This window comes from Salvelinus alpinus, chromosome 30, assembly GCF_045679555.1.
Source record: "Salvelinus alpinus chromosome 30, SLU_Salpinus.1, whole genome shotgun sequence".
Taxonomy (NCBI): domain Eukaryota; kingdom Metazoa; phylum Chordata; class Actinopteri; order Salmoniformes; family Salmonidae; genus Salvelinus; species Salvelinus alpinus.
The window spans coordinates 30,002,096-30,019,498 of NC_092115.1; the positions used below are offsets into that span (position 1 = coordinate 30,002,096).

The window sequence follows — 17,403 nt, forward strand, 5'->3', positions numbered from 1 at the left end:
CTCAGCGTTATCCTCTCTCCCAGGTCGGGCGCCACGCGTACCACCAGGCACTCGCAGGGGCGTGACACCCTGGCCAGGTCGCGATCCTGGCGCCAGTGCTCCAGCTCGGCCAGCAAGGGCTGCAGCTGGAAGTACCGGGCCTCCTCGTACAGCAGGCTATAGTCCTACATGGGGACAGCAAAGAGACCAGGTCTGTCAGGATAGGGCAAGTTGACACAAGCGCAGCATCTCAATAGAATTTCCCTGTCTGGGTGAAAGTGGATGGGCTCTCAACACCTCTACTTCTAAATCCCGATAGATGACTATTCATGAGGAAAGGAAGCTGGTTAAATCTCCTGAGACCCAGCCAAAGTGTGATCACTCAAACCACGGGGATTCTGGGTGAGTCCCATCCACCACAACAATTCACTGCATTACAATACAAATGCAGAGCAAGACTAATCCCTATTCAACATCTAGGTCTACCAGAAACCCCAACAAGGAAACCCCAACAAGGGGGGGTGTATCTTTCCCAAAAGGCAGCGGGGCTTAATCACACTTTCTAATTTTCTCAGATTCAGTCTCACATCTGCATGTCTGTCAAGGTGAATTTAGCCTGGGTCTGAACTTGGGCCTGTCTTTTGTCTTTGCTTATATTAGCTGACGTACTTCCCCTCTGATTGAGTCCCACTGTGTTTGGACAGTCCATCAGATAATGTCATTTGTTTTCTCTCGGGCCAAGTTTGTAATTAAGGGCTAAACGACACATAAAAAACAAGCAAACGGAATGCAAACGTGTCACATACAGTGAGGATCAGCTGCACTCTTTTGGACACACGGATCGTCAGTTGCACGACACACACAAATATAGGGGTAAGCACTGTCTTAAAGTCTACAGACCCTGTGATGTGGCCAGCATGTTTGCTGGTTTTTATTTTACTTCACTAACATCCTGGAAGCGTCAATGGAGAGTACACAATATAATTCCCCCGGTGTTCAGGCTTGGCCACGCAAAAAAAAAAAAAATCCGCTTTTCGCACCAATACTGACTAGAGCCATACACTCTCTATATACTAGTGCTCTGGGGTTTGACCCGATGATTGGACGCTACAGTGGAGGGGACAGTAAGACACTCACTTTGAAGTCGTCTGGGATGAGGAGCTTGGAAGTCCTGAGGAAGTTGAGGATGTAGCGGAACATGTGTCCGTCCCTGTCAATGAAGTAGTGCTGCTTCAGACTGTCCAATACTATGGGCTCTGTGCCATCGAAGAGACGGCCGATTCTAGAGAAAGGCACAAAGAAAACACAGAGAGAGAGAGAGAGAGAGAGAAAGAAACACAGAGAGAGATATGTTAACATATGTTTCCCAAGCCAATAAATCCCTTAAATTGAAATTGAGAAAGAGAGCGAGAGAGAAGGGCCTTCTATGCCATCAAAAGGAACATACAATTGGACATACCAATTAGGATCTGCCTAAAAATACTTGAATCAGTTATAGAACCCATTGCCCTTTAAGGTTGTGAGGTCTAGGGTCCGCTCACCAACCAAGAATTCACAATATGGGACAAACACCAAACCGAGACTCTGCATGCAGAATTCTGCAAAAATGTCTGCAAAAATATGCTCGGTGAACAAACTAAAACACCAAATAATGCATGCAGAGCAGAATTAGGCCGCTAATGATCAAAATCCAGAAAAGAGCCGTTAAAAATTCTACAACCACCTAAAAGGAAGCGATTCCCAAACCGTCCATAACAAATCCATCACCTACAGAGAAATGCTAAGCAAGCTGGTACTGGGGCTCTGTTCACAAACACAAACAGACCCCACAGAGCTCCAGGACAGCAACACAATTAGACCCAACCAAATCCTGAGAAAACAAAAAGATAATTACTTGACACATTGGAAAGAATTGACAAAAAAAACAGAGCAAACTAAATGCTATTTGGCTTAAACAGAGAGTTAAACAGAATGCTTGACCACTGTGACTGACCCCAAATTAAGGAAAGCTTTGACTATGTACAGACTCAGTAAGCATAGCCTTGCTATTATGAAAGGCAGACCTGGCTCTCAAGAGAAGACAGGCTATGTGCACACTGCCCACAAAATGAGGTGGAAACTGAGCTGCACTTCCTAACCTCCTGCCAAATGTACAACCATTTAGAGACACATATTTCCCTCAGATTACACAGACCCACAAATTAAATTTGGATAAACGCCCATATCTACTGGGTGAAATACCACAGTGTGCCATCACAGCAGCAAGATTTGTGACCTGTTGCCATAAGAAAAGGGCATTTATTTTCCCTTTTGTACTTTAACTATTTGCACATCATTACAACACTGTATATAGACATAATATGACGTTTGAAATGTATTTTATTTTGGAACTTTTGGGATTGTATTGTTTACTGTCAATTTTGGTTTATTATCTATTTCACTTGCATTGGCAATGTAAACGTATGTTTCCCATGCCAATAAAGCCCTTCAATTGAAATTGAAATGAGAGAGAGACAGATCAATATACATGCGACTTGGAACAAAATGCTTGATGATTCAATTCTCAGTTGCTAATCTAGCCAATGTGTAGAGTATGATATTTTTTTCCCTTCCATGCATGTTTAATATATCATATGTTATAGGACCCAACAAACTGCTTCTATTCTTGAGTTGAGTTGTTGAGCAGATGACAGTACTGAGGACAGCGACTCTGTGCATCATGTGCTGTGACTCACTTGATGTGGGTGAGCTCAGCGTTTGATTTCTTTCACACCTTTGTTGAGTGATGCCGACATTACTCTGCTCCATGCACACAGACGGAGACAGTGCAAGAGAATGTGAGAGAGCAAGAGACCGTGCGAGAGAGAGAACGAAAGAGAGAAACAGACAAAGACAGGAAGAGAGTGATAGAATCAGAGGGAAAGAGAAATGAAGCGGTATGGATGAGAGGAAAGAGCTGTCCTGTGGTCTGATGGAGGGGTCAGGGCCAGCTGGTAGAGAGGTGCCTGAGGCGGGGTGGCGCCCTGGGCTGCAGCGTGGCCCTCTTGCCTCCAGATGGTTCCGTGCCCTTTACTGCTGCTGGGACATCTGTCAGAATTACTGAGCTGCTTTTGTCTGCAGTTTGGACTTTTGAGCCATGCAAATGTTTACCTCTCAAAATATCTCTGGGCCAGGTTTGAAAAAAGGAGGCCATTTTGTATTTGGTATAGTGGGGAAATATTGATATGATGGATTGTAATCACTACATTGTAACATTCAGTAATATCAAGCCCTGTGTTTACATCCAGTCTTTCCCACCTCACTCATCCATTTGAGTAATGCATCTTTGTGATTGGATGAACTTTGACATTTGTCCGGGCTGAGCTGTCAGAGGTTGGCATTTAAGTCATTCTGCACAACTTTTGTATAGTTTCAGCCAGCAGTTTTGAAAGTGGTGTTCACGAGCCAAAGTTTGTGTACTACGTCATCCATTTTGTATGATATGTTACGTCCCAAAATTATTATTATTATTTTAATTGCAATTCGTATGATACTTTAGGAATTTGTTGTGCTTAAGATCCCGGACTGCATCTTTAAGAAGTAAGAGAGCTAATGCAGATGAACACGGCTGAAATGATGGGCTAGGCTACCATCTACATCATCATTTCCCTTTCAACCCCCGAATCACCCCAAACACCCTCTAGAACCACATACGAACAACACAGATTTAAAACACTCTGTGGCACTGTGTACCAAATGTGCTAAAACAAAGACATAGCTTTACTCAATTGTAATTGAGGAACTGTATCAATAGCAGAGAGGTCACATGCCTGGACTCTGGGTACTTGGTTAACGTGGCCAGACTGCTGGTGTACATGTGTCCGCCCACGTCGATGTGCACAGGGGCGTTGGACTTGGTGAGCTGGGCGGGTGTCGGGATGCCCTGGTTACTCAGGGGGGACGCTGGTGATCTTGTGATCATTGGCCTGGACATGCTGGAACGGTTATCCTGTCACAAACAAGTAGACAAATCATGTTAATGATTATCAATATGGTGGACAGCACAGATTGAATACACATTCAAATGATTTGTTCATAATATGTAAATGTATATTTTTTCCATTGATAAATGTTGACTGAACAGCACAAACTCCAGTTAAAACGGTTACATTTACACCAAACAGGAAGTGTGTTAGTACACACCGGTTAAAAAGGATACATTTAAACTAAACCTGAAATGAAGAATTCATCATAGCAACATTGCAGGACTTTGATTGTCCAGACAATATTCTTGTCATCATTCTGAAAAAAAGTTATGGTCAAATAGTTGGCCAAGGTCCAACTCCCTCTGTTTAGTCAGGACTGGGATAATATACGTATCGCTCTGTGTTACACTAGCCTAGTATTTCCCGACCTTGACCTGAATGTTACCAAGCACAACCTTCCATATCTGTTGGGCATAATCATCTTCCAAAATCAAATCAATTTGGAGCAGCAATCTCACACAGACTGTAAATGAGCAATAATCAGTCTAGATTTGAATAATGTAATAAGATTTAGAAATGTTCCCTGCTAACCCAAAAACACAATTAGCTGGCAATATCTCTAATGGCACACAGAACAAATTGAGTTTCCCAATCACAAGTTCAAGACCCTCCTCTGAGCCAATAAGAAAAGAAATACAGAACGTCTATCTCTGCACAACATGCAAACATTGTCATTGGAGGGAGAAACGTAGATGTTCTAATTTGAATTAAGTAGTAATGACAAAGAGATGTAGGACACCTTAAATTCAAACTTTAGATTAAGTTTTAAATGACATTAGCTCTGCTTATCTGATTTTATCAACGTGGGGAAATGGATACAAAACATTTGCATTGATTCACACCAAATAAATCCAACAACTTCCACTGTTGGTGGCTAGGCAACCGACATAAAATAAAGCATCTACAGAGAGTATGCACAAGTGGAAACGAATTGGACTAAAAAAATGTCTGTTACCTGCGCTGACGACGAAGACACAGAATTGTCATTCTGCTTTAGTGATACTGCAGGTAAGGGGTTGCTTCTTGAGTACATGAACGGAGCGTCCCCGCACTCCGCTCCTGTTCGCATTGAGATTCGTTTCAGGGACGCGTGTACTACGGACTCATCCACGGAATTGATTGGACGCGGGTGCTTTCTCGGTTTCTGAGGTGTTAAATCCATGATATCTGTTGCTTCCATTATCGAACCTGGCGCACTAAAAACAGGCTTCAAGCTGGAGATGCTGTCGGTTTCCACCTACAGACTCCGGAGAGGTGTGAATTGCGGGCTGCAGCACACCATAAACAAGAGCGATGCTTCTGTGGCAGACAGTCAACTGTGCCGCTTTTGCAATGGTTGTTGGGATAAGTCAAAGCCCCCCGACAGCATTTTCATCCTGTTGCCCCTGGGTTTTTAGAGTTGTCGCTGTTATAAAGGAAGGTATTGTCACATTTACCGCATAATTTCGCGTCTGCTAAGGTGTATTCTATAAAGTGGACAACAGGTTGATCTTTGGACCACCCCAAAAGCGCAGCATATCCCAATAATGACGCAGATCTGGATTTGCGCCCTGGCCTTTTCCCTTTCTATTCTTCGCCATCCTTTGTTCCAGCTGCCTCTCAAACACTACCATGTAGCCTGAACATTACTTTTCCATTTAGCCTGCATCTGAAACTAAACCTTGTCCAGATGTCTGGCAACAGGTCCTTGGTAAAAACAAAGCTCAGTAACTATTGTAACACTATAACAGTGCAGAGTATTCCGTGATTAACCAAAGTACATAATCAAAATGCAACATAGACCTCGTGTTTCGGTTCTAGATTAAACACACACACACTAGCCCCCAGGGCATTGGCGACCCTGGATGAACGCTTAACCTTTCCCCGACCCTTTTAGTCTCCACAGCACACTGTCCATAGAGCAGTTTACGCACATAAAGCAGACACTGATAGTATTGATAGCGTACGTACGCCCTCCGCTGACCTCAATCAAGCCATGAACTCTCTCAACCTTCAGCCTCTTAACCGTCGATCTACTCATGATGATAAGTTTGTTTTTAAATGGCGTTTTTGTTGTTGCTTAACGCTTTGATATTTATTTACGTAATGAATAGCGCTATAAAAGTAGAATAAATTATTATTATTCTCCCAGAACAATGGGCTGTATTCAGGAGGGCTGTTAAGATTGTAGTGTAGATTTGATGAGCAAATTAAAAACAGTGACACCCACCCATTTTTCATACACTAGCTGGATAATGTTGGTCAATGTTATGGACACATTTCCACTTTGTTTTCCGCAATGTGTCTGTTGTGGTTATTTATTTTGCCTAATCTCTTTTCTTATTAACAGTTATGCAGGTGCCCTTCCTAGTTCCTACAGGTACCTACCATCCACAAACAATCCAAAAAATTCCTCCCTCTATAAAGCAGTATGGTCTTGGCTCATACCAGAAATATGCAGACTTCAAAGTCCATTCTAGATCTAATCTAATGGCATATCAGAGATCCACAGGCAATTATTTTTTATCTTTCAAAAAGTAGAAAGGGAGAATATATTCCTATCTAACATTTTCCATAACAGCACTGCGAAAAGATCATAATACTATACTACTATCATAATATATTCTCCCTTAAGACCATCCCTTAAGATGGTAACATTATATCCACAACATCTGACCCCTCATTGTAGGTGTTTACTAAACAGAATCCAAACTACATGAAGTATTGACACACTACACTCTCCTGGGTTATTTTCCTATAACGTTCAGGAAATCCAATCCACTCATTTTAAAAATCAGTACATTTTTCATAATTTAATTAAAAACAACCACAACTAGCCTTAAAACATCCATGTTTTTACTTCTCAGTTTTGGCAGTGTGGGTTTCACACCTAGATACCCAATTAGCAATTAAGCCTGCCTTTGAGTGCAGGCCTAGACTGTGGTGTGTGATCCTGCCCTGATTTGCATGCAGTTAGTTTGTGCACACGCTGATAAGCGCAGGCAGCCATACATAGTTTTAAAATTCAACTCCAGAATCCCTCTCGCAGAGGGGCCCGCGGGGCGAACAGAGAGGGAGAAATCACACGGCTGCTCTTCAAAAGGGAAACCTGTGTACAGCAGCCGGCAAAGTGCGTGGGATCATACTCAGAATGCAGGTAATTTGTTCCCTGACTAATTTGTGGAAGATGGTATGTGTAGAAAGTTCAGAAAAACCAGCTCGCTGGAATTGGCTGTCCTCAAAGCCTTGCCATCATGAAGGTGGATGGAGTGGAGAATCTGCTTAGAAGAATCATGAAAAATGTGTGTGTGTGTGCGCGCATGTCATGGAGCGAGAGAGGAGAAAAAGAGAATGGGATTGAGTACATGTAGCACAACCATTTCATCCCAACTCAAATTAAAACAATTTCCTGTGGATTCTTTTTCAGGTTGAAGACTCCTGCTTTCAAACAGCAGGAGAACACTTCTACTCATACAGTACACATCTGAACAGCACGGACCAGGATACGCAGGTGGTAAGATCATCAATAGAACCTGACAAGTAACACTGCAAGACATCGCAAGAACGCCAACATAAAGGGTCTTAAAATAGGGTGTTGGACCACAACAGCTTTAATGCACTGAGTCTACATGTGTCCAACTCTATTGTAGGGATGCGACACCATTATTCCAGGACATTTGATCAGTTGGTGTTTTGTTCATTGAAAACGCTGTCTCAGGCACCTCTCCAGAATCTCCCATAAGTGTTAAATTGGGTTGAGATCTGGTGACAGATGACAATGGCATATGGTTTACATCGTTTTAGTGCTGATCAAACCATTCAGTGACTACTCATGTCCTGTGGATGGGGGCGTAGCCAAAACAATGGCCTGCCCAGCATTTTTATACATAAACATGATGGGATGTTAATTGCTTAATTAACTCAGGAACCACACCTGTATTCAATACTCTCTCATTTACTCAAGTGTTCCCATTATTTTGGCAGTTACCTGTATGTGTGGACTGATATACTACATCCCATTCCCTTCATCGCTTTTCATTTCAGAACTGCTGCAGTCAGTCTTCCCACCTGTTGCCATTTTGAATAATGTAGGCCAACCATATGGCTGTGTGTATACAAACCAAATGCTCTACCATTTGTTAGTGGTTGTGTTCCCTTGCTACTCAAGTTTAGACTTAAATATGCAAAAACACGCTAAACAAATAGTTCTGTCTCAAGTGACTTTCTTGTTTATCCTAGTCTGGTGTAATTGTGTTGACCGAATCCACACCGCAGCATTTTCAAACAAATGTTGAGATGGCACAATGAATCAAAGATTAGTTGTCTGACTGCACTCAGTTTGTGTTTAGTTTTCAACAAATATTTTACATTGTTTGTCTGTGTGAACAAAAAGAAAGTTGCATGCACAAGTAAGCATTATGGTAGGAATATTTTCATCTGGACATATCCTGCTGTTGTGTCCACTGTTTAATCATGCAAAAATTGTTAAAGGTGCCCACATTGTACATTTGGAGATCCTATAATGTGTGACTAATGACTATATATATATATGAGAAGCACATTGAGCAATGGTGCCCTTTTACGCACAGATGCGAATGTTGCTCGTCATAACAGCGCCCTCCAGTGAATGCTCCTAGAGCCACGCATTTCACTCTAAAGTAAGGAATAATGTTAGAACATGTGCGCGTTTTACTTTTTGACATTAAAATGGTGGGAATATACCACCACCGGCCTGTAAACAGTTAGATTTTGATTGAGAAATGGCAAGTATAAGTTCTAAAAGTTGCATAGTGTTCATAGCCATTGTGGCCACATCCTGATGCGCAACCATAGATCTCGCTAGTAATGTGTTAACCATTGTGGATGAATATCATTACTAAAATTCGAATTTGTAAACTCATACTAACCATATATATCATGTTTTGTCTCCATAACATCACAGCTACAAAGATGCAAACATAGATCCAGACTTCCGCCAGGGAGTATCTAAATATTTGCAGTGGCACCTCTGTACGGTGGAATTCCCTGCGCACGGGTATAGGTCAGCCCCGCAAGAGATCTATGGGAAGCAAAAGGAAGATACTGTAGCCTGCATTGTCTCTTGGTTTACATAGATATGGTTCTCGTTACAAAGCGACGCCAAATACAAATGCATTATTCACAGAATTTGCATTGACGTGTGTAAAATAAATACCTCCTGTCTTACAAAATAAAAACCCTCCGGCAAAATTACTCCACAATGGCGTCTTTCATTAGCCAGATCTGGGGCACTCAGGAAATGAAACTGGTTTAGGACAAACGAAGAGGCTTTTTCTATCGAAATGCCTAAACTCGGTTTGTGTGTGACGAAGTCCGACGGGGAAAACGGCGACGATGTGTTCGGGCTGAAACAATGCGCCAGGAGCGAATTCACACGGACCGATAGCGATGGTGTTTTCTGAACAAAGGTCGTAAAATTCGGTGAAAATACAAATAGAAACTAAGTCATTCGTCGGCACGTATAGAAAAATAGTTGTTTTACACCTAACAATATCCAGGAAGTGGTTAAATGTGTTAGACTGTGGCGCTCATCGCCTGGCACATGCGTAAAAGCGGCTGCGCCTTGAAAGTCCCAGTCAAACCAGCCTCGGAAATAATAGGAAACCAAATAAATATCCGCTTACCTGAAACATGGATGGGCATAAAGTATATTTGAGAACCCTTTCCCTCAGATTTCGCCTGCGATCTGCTTCCCTTCCTACACCAGTGAGAAATGCAATAGCTTGGCTAAGGTAGACAGAACAAAATACAGAGAATACTTGCTCCAGGGCTCCAAACCCCTCAAGGCAAAGATCAGGATACAATTAGCTCATGTCTCTACCCCAGTCTAAACCAATCTGCAGAATAAAACTAATAGCAAAAAACACCACTACAACAGTGCGTCGGCCTTTATGGAACATTTATTTTATATTTCTTCATAAAATCGCTACAACAAAAAAATATCATGCAATTTTTTTTGCATACAACATCCTCACGCCTGTCACCAACTTCCCTATTGGCTTCCTCTCGCACAGCAAAGCTGATTTTAATCGTTATGATTAGTTTTGATGTAACGTTCCCGCAGGCGATTTCTGCAAATGGACGGAGTGTTTCTTTGCCAGGAAGGAAAAGCAGCAGATGGTGATAATTATATAGATTGTTGGTTGTCTTCTGAAAATTTTATTTTTTAACGTGTATTTTTTTAAATGTTCTGTAGCTCGAACATAAATGGTCACAGCGTCAAACAACTTGATTTACAATCAACTTTAATCAATGGATGAATTCTAATTGTAAATCGACCCCCCCCAATTCCCTTTGGCCAACTTCCCAACTGACATAGTTATATAAATAAGCACTTGCAGCCTGCCTTGCCCCAATCAAGTCTGAATCAGCGCCTGGGGCTTATGCACGAGCTCATTTCAAATGTTCAACCATGCATCATTTCAGGGCCCTTTTTCCCAAAAATCATTTTAAGGCTAAGTTAATCGTTAGAACCATATATCCTGATGAATTTAGTCTTAAAATGCTTTTGAGAAACCGGGCCCTGGAATATTGAAGCTTTTCATTTCAAACTGTGGCATACTGACAGCTGAGATTAAGTTCTAAATTCTTCCTTTCATTGATTTATACATAATGCAAAATATACATCATATTTTTGTTACCTGGTTGTACAGTCATTTAAATTATGCCAATATCTTTTACATGGCTTTTCACTCTAACAGAGCCACATGCCTGATATGTTCAACAGTGGACCTGTTCATTTGTCTCCCATGTACTGCTGTTGAACACACAAACCCTCCTGTTACAAATAAGCACAAGAATAACATTTAGAAATTCTTCCATCCTCTCTTCCGCCACCTGCTGTTAAAGGCACTAGTTGCTCTGAATGGGGAATAAAAAGCGCTTACATCAATGCAAATCTATAGAGTACCACAGTATGAGTCATAATACCCATAAAACCTAGCGGTCAAACGGAAATGGTTCCAATCCTTTTCCCATATGGGATTTTAGAAACACTTCAAATAAGGCCTGTGTTTCGTGTAGGCTTATCCTGGCATGACGTTTTGATAACCATGTAAATCTCTCTAGGACAATGTCATTTATTAATATATTTGGCTCTATTTACTTTCAGATTTGAAAATGTTAATTAGCAGCAAAGTAGACATCATGCAAAACTACAAATCCCTGCATGTCATTCCTAGCTGACAACTTTGCTGACAGAGATTGTGCCAATGTAAAACCTGCACAATACAGGTAACAGAATTGTCCATTTAAAAAAAAAAAAAGCCAATTTATTCATTACTACATTTAGCTAACAGATAGTTAATCCAGAGATTATTACCTTTGCCTCGATTCGGCAGTCTTGTCCAGATCATCATGGCATTTTTAGTTCATTATGATAGGCACGTTAGCAGCTAATTAGCACAGGCGAATATTGATAAGTCACCTTGTCCTAGAGAGATTTACATGGTTATCAAAACATCACGCCAGGGTAAGCCTACATGAAACACAGGCCTTATTTGAAGTGTTCCTAAAATCCACTATGGGAAAAATGAATGGTGGAAAAATTATTGGAACCATTTCCCTGTTTGACCGCTAGGTTTTATGGGTATTATGACACCTTTACTATGGGGCTCTATTTACCTTCATAGGTTTCAAATAATATGCATTAATTGATACATAATGTCAACTGCTGTGTATGTCCTTCCTGAACTAAGCCATTCAAAACACTAACACTACAGAGAAGATGGTTGCATTTGTGTAACAAGTGAGTGACTCATGAATACAAATCATATGAATAGTGATTGTTTGAAGATAGCGGTTTAGGCAGTTACCTTTTCAGTTTTCCATATACTCAAACATGCTAGATGTAATCATCATACCATGGTCTGTGTGAACAAACAAAGAATTTAGGAAACAAGAGAACCACATTATCCAGGATGGAGTAGGCCTGTGCAGATAATTTGATATACTCCATGTCACTCATAGTTTGGCCCCTCGTAACCATTCCCTCTGGCTGAGGCTGTATCAGGCAAATGACCAACTGTAGCAAATTGGCCACTGACCAACTCTGAAAGTCCAAGATCTAAAGAGTGTTCGTCTGCCCATTGCATCCTAAAGAGATGATCACCAGAGATTGCTTTCGAGGAACGGCCAGGGCCAGCCATTCTTAACACATCCAGAGCACAGGGGCCTTTTTAAGCTTTCCACTGTTTGACCAATGTGTCCCAGGGGAAAACAAACATAGGATTAAAGTGTTACAATGGAGTTATTTGCCCCGGAGGTTGCCGGCTGGCGCACAAACACCAAGCATTGCATTTTCTATTTCCCCCATCCTCCTGCACTTTTTTAAATATATATTATTTTTTATCTTTGCAATCAGGCTGACAAACTGTAGCAAAACTGAGAGCACCCAAGGCCTCAATCTCATACGTTCCCCATTTTCCACACAAATGGAGCCAAGTCTTAATGCGGCCCTCCCGATTCAGTATTAAAGATATGCATTAGATGTTGTAGAAACGAAAACCAGCTAGCCAGTGGTGATTTTTGAATACTCTTGCTTGGTGTTCGGGGGCCAAAAACAATTCCATTGTTCTAATACTCTGGTTGTGGGGTATGTTTTACTTGGAAAAGAACCTAGCTGCTGCAACAGCGGGAGAGCCCTGTCAGAGCTATATTTTGGTGGACAAATTAGTGAAATAGCTTGCAGATGTTATTTCGCCCCAAACAAACCTAGCCTGGCAACAGTGTCTGATGACATCATGCCTAAGGTTATACATGCATACACTGTATGGAGGCTTGAGTTACTTTCCAACTCTCTGGAAAACAGTCAACTGAGCCACAGTTATACAAAGCCATGGTTTCTTCGTCTGTATTCATTTTATCTCACAAATACTATATCACTTGTTCCCTTTTTGAGGCAGATGGCACTCTCTTTTTATTAGTCTTGTTCTTTCCAAAATATATTTATCCTCCTGTCTCAACTTTGAGTTTTCACTTGCTGAATTACTCCTAGTTTCTGAATGTGTCATCAGTGAGAAGTTCATTTGTTCTTCTTGAATCCTTAGGTCAGACTAGTGCGTACTGGTGGCTTGATCTCCATTTCCCTCAGTCAGTATGCCCATGGCTCTTTTCTTCTATGACAATACACTTTGATTTGATTTCGCCAGCTCTCCCCATAGTTCTAATGAACTCAATCAAACAGTGGCCACAGTTATCCTCATTCAGAACATACTGAGAGATCTTGCTGTGATGTAGCCTCGGACCACGTTAATGACTCTTGCTGTGCACACCACACCCCTGTAATGGCCCGTGGTTATGTAAGGGAGTGGGTTAGATAGGGAGAGGGTTGCAATTGTTCCTGAATCTGACTCAATCTGCCCTACGGCCATGTATAGTTTGGGGCTGCCTGCAGTTTATCATGAAATAGTATTTTTGGCACTGGGACATATAACTTTTTAAGGAAGGCTCTGTTGCAACTAGCTTGTTTTGGTAAAGTGTACTGTGGAGTTGTCGTATGTTGGGTTTGGTACCATCAAGGTACTGTACCTAAAATGAAGAACCTTTTTGATACGACTTCATGACTTGCATCTGCATGAAAATGTTCTCTTTTGTTTAGCCCTCCATGATGGTTTCGATGGTGGAATATAGCAGAAATATCCTAGTAAAGGATTACACATAGCAGCATGCCCTCACACAATGAGGTAGCTCTCAGATGGTTAGACAGGAGTGGTCCTATTCAGTCTGTTTGAGCACCTATCTTCACTAATACTCTGATCACAGCGACATACATCCATACAGTTCTTCCCATCCCAAACCCAGCCATACAGCCAGCCCACCCACAGTGGACAGAAGAGGTAATGACAATGCAGTAAGAGGAAGAGAGGAGAGACAAGAGGAGGAGGGGGTTTGGTTGGGTAATGCTGGGAGGCTCTAATAAAATGTAATCCTATTACATGGTTCCCACTAGAGGGCAACAATAATAAAGGTTTTCCTAATAACATGGCAGTGCAGGCCAGACCCAAATGGAAACAGGTCCTCCGGTGAAGTCCCATAGTCCTACATATATCCTTTCATTAGCTACATGGCTGATGGGCCACGTTACACCTCCGAGGCCTCCGAGATATGGCTGTCGTGATGGCAATGGAAGAGTTAAGCCAAACAAATGTGTTTCATCAAACTAGAGTTTGGGTTGTTCTGCATAGGAGGAGGGAGGGATGAAGGAAGGAGGGAGGGATAGGGAGTGAGGGAATGTGGGGTTGGGAACTGAGAGAAACTGAGCCCTGAGGAAACCAATCAGAGATTCTCCACCCTCTTCCTGTCGCTAAGCCACTGGGGTCTCAGGTGTGCACTACACAGGCTAATAGCGCTTAAACTTGATTGTTTGTCTTATGGTGTAGTCTTGGTTTTGTAAATTAGCGCTTAGAAAAAAATGTAAATCCAAATCAATGACAAACAAAATTGCAATGCGCAACAACAGCAGGCATAACAGTCCATTGATGAAGATGGCAACTCTCGTTATGATCATTCTGTACTTGCTGTATGAGCTACAGGATAAACATGAGGTGTACTCTCTATCCTAGATATGTGAGGTGTACTCTTTGTCCTAGAAAGCTGTATCCTAGAATGGCTGACACTGGTAGAACTTGGTCAATTCTGCAGCCAATGTTAACAAAAAATGGCAAATTGTGTGTTCAAAACCTAATTTTGGCATTATTTGATGAATGTGATAAATGCCAAATGCACTCAGCCTCCCAGCATTATCATGCAAATGCAGCAAAATATTTATCTGACGCGACAAGGTGAGTGAGGATATCAATCATATTCTCCAGACAGATTGAGTTATTAAGTGAGCCAGTGTAGCAGTATTATGAAACTCAGAATAACAGAGGGTTATTTATCTGTGTTGCTGTGTGTGTTTGTGTGCATGTGTGTGTATATGTGTATATGTCAGACAGAGAATCAGACAGAGAGGGGGAAAGAAAGAGATGGAGAGAAAGATGGAGAGAAGAAGAGTGTGTCGCATTCCTTCCTGTTCCTGTACCACCCTCCAACCCCAGAGCCGCAGACTCAAGGCGGTTTCGAGAATCAAACAATTTCACGCAGCTACTGGAGGAGGAAATGAACTGAGCCCAGAGCAATAATACAATTATACAAATGTTATTACAGACTCGCCTGCTACTGTCCTACTTTAATTCAAATTTGGGAACTCCAGGCAGCGCTGGTGGCAGAGACCTTCCTGAATAAATCAACATTAGCTTACTTCTAAATTATTAAGGAAGTGGGAGACTTTCTTGTTTATAGTATGAATTATGAAACAAGTGTTTTACGCTGTTTTTCTTCATGAATCCCCAAATATGAATTGATAATGATCTTTAAGGTGTGTGTTTTATCTTTGTGGCCCCCTAAGTTGTATCGGCTGCTGAGAGGCATTTTGCATCAGAAGCTTTAAGTTTTGAAGATTCTACATACAGTAAATGTGAAGAATGTTAGATTAGGAAATTAATTAAAGATAATGCCTGAGATAATGCCTTTCCTTTTTGTATAATATGCATGATGTGCTTTATTGGTTCTGTATAGCACAAATAAACCTCTTTCAGTTTGGTGTACTGTAGGACAAATATGTTTTTGTGCATTTTCACAAATGTGCTTTTGTTCAATTATTACGCTATTTTTCGGACATTGTTGTTGATTGTTAAAATACAATGCCCATCAGCCTTATAATCAAATAACGTTGATAAAAGCCTTATCCAGGCCACCTTTGCCACCTCAAATAGGCGTCAACATAAAATCAATTAAAATACATTTTGCCTAACATAAGACTTAAGTTTTTTTGGAAGAACCATCATCTTAAATGAAATCTTGCTGGTGGCTCATTAGGCATTTCATTACCTGAGCAGCTGAGTAGAAGTTGCACAAACCCATTATTCAATGTCACTTTGTATTTATACTGAACAAAAATATAAACTCAACATGTAAAGTGTTGGTCCCATGTTTCATGAGCGGAAGTAAAAGATCCCAGAAATGTTCCGTACGCATAAAAAGCTTTCTCTCAAAATGTGTGCACAAATTTGTTTACATGCCGTTTAGTGAGCATTTCTCCTTTGCCAAGATAATCCATCCACCTGACAGGTGTGGCATATCAAGAAGCTGATTAAACATGATTATTACACAGGTGCAGCTTGTGCTGGGGACAATAAAAGGCCACTCTAAAATGTGCAATTTTATGTCATGCCATCCATCTGCTGCCATCACCTCATGGGTCAGCAAGATAATGCACAGCCCCGTGTTGCAAGGATCTGTACACAATTCCTGGAAGTGAAAATGTCCCAGTTCTTCCATGGCCCCCATACTAACCAGACATGTCACCACCCATTGAACATGCTTGGGATACTCTGGATTGACGTGTACGACAGTGTTCCAGTTCCCGCCAATATCCAGCAACTTCGCACAGCCATTGAAGAGGAGTGGGACAACATTCCACAGGCCACAATCAACAGTCTGATCAACTCTATGTGAAGGATATGTGTCACACTGCCTGAGGCAAATGGTGGTTACCAGATACGGACTGGTTTTCTGATCCATGTCCCCTTTTTTTTTAACGTATCTGTGACCAACAGATGCATATCTGTATTCCCAGTCATGTGAAATCCATAGGTTAGGGTGTTTTTTTGTGTGTATATTTTTATTTAATGTAGTTGGTCCAGAACAACTGTTGGTGTCCGTCTGGAACGTCAAATGTACTGTATGTAATACTGCAGCAGAGGAAGGAGAAGGAATACTCAAGATATTTCTAGGTATTCACATATGTGGAAAGGTGACAGAATACAAACCTTGCAATGGAATCTATTCATATCAGTTAAGGTTGAACACAAAAAAAATCTCATCAATAAATTACACAAGCATCCTGTTCGAGCCGATTTGGACATATTCGTATAAAAGACAGAACATACAGAGCTCCATGTACATTTGTGTAAATATATTAATTATGAATGTATATGATGAAATATTAGGTACGTACCTTAATGATTTATATTTACCTGATTTGAGATATATTCCTTTGTGATTAGTGTAAGTTAGTTTTTGGCCCCCCCCTCTTGCCCATTCATTGTACTGTGGTATGTGTGTTAGGCTAAAGGCAGGAAGTTGGGCCTTCGGGGGTGGGGGAGTCCTAGCTAGACGCGGGAGCGGTATAGTCTTTTGACCATACAGACAGGCCATATTATGTATTTTTCACGTCAAGTAATCTATGCTTTAAGTTGATTGGAGAATATTTTTTTTGTTAGATATAAGAAGAATAAACCTTTTTGTTGCACCATATCCCTGGATCTCATTGAATGTTTTGGCCGTTTGGAAACCTTGAATGTGGACTGTATGCGTATGAAACAACCCCGCTTTCAGG

The 17,403-nt window shown here is 41.4% G+C and overlaps 1 protein-coding gene and 1 long non-coding RNA gene across 5 annotated transcripts in view; one reads left to right on the forward strand and one right to left on the reverse strand.

Moving 5' to 3' along the window:
- LOC139559776 (BTB/POZ domain-containing protein KCTD1) overlaps positions 1 to 9,898 on the reverse strand; it is a 16,397-nt gene extending 6,499 nt beyond the window's left edge. The window contains exons 1-5 of one of the 4 annotated variants that reach the window (XM_071376128.1): positions 9,647 to 9,896; positions 8,891 to 9,042; positions 3,789 to 3,967; positions 1,117 to 1,261; positions 1 to 164 (exon numbers count right to left, since the gene is read on the reverse strand). The exon at positions 1 to 164 is cut by the window's left edge and continues 142 nt beyond it. In XM_071376128.1, the coding sequence (XP_071232229.1) occupies positions 1 to 164; positions 1,117 to 1,261; positions 3,789 to 3,967; positions 8,891 to 8,920 (518 nt within the window). In that variant the 5' untranslated portion in view covers positions 8,921 to 9,042; positions 9,647 to 9,896. Of the gene's footprint in view, positions 165 to 1,116; positions 1,262 to 3,788; positions 3,968 to 4,959; positions 5,316 to 8,890; positions 9,043 to 9,177; positions 9,512 to 9,646 lie in introns of those variants that run through there. The other 3 variants (XM_071376129.1, XM_071376130.1, XM_071376127.1) reach the window with 3 other exon arrangements.
- LOC139559777 (uncharacterized) lies at positions 6,920 to 15,624 on the forward strand. Its single transcript, XR_011671824.1, has 3 exons — positions 6,920 to 7,140; positions 7,411 to 7,497; positions 14,956 to 15,624. It is a non-coding gene; the product is annotated as an uncharacterized lncRNA (long non-coding RNA).
- Positions 15,625 to 17,403: the final 1,779 nt, after the last annotated feature.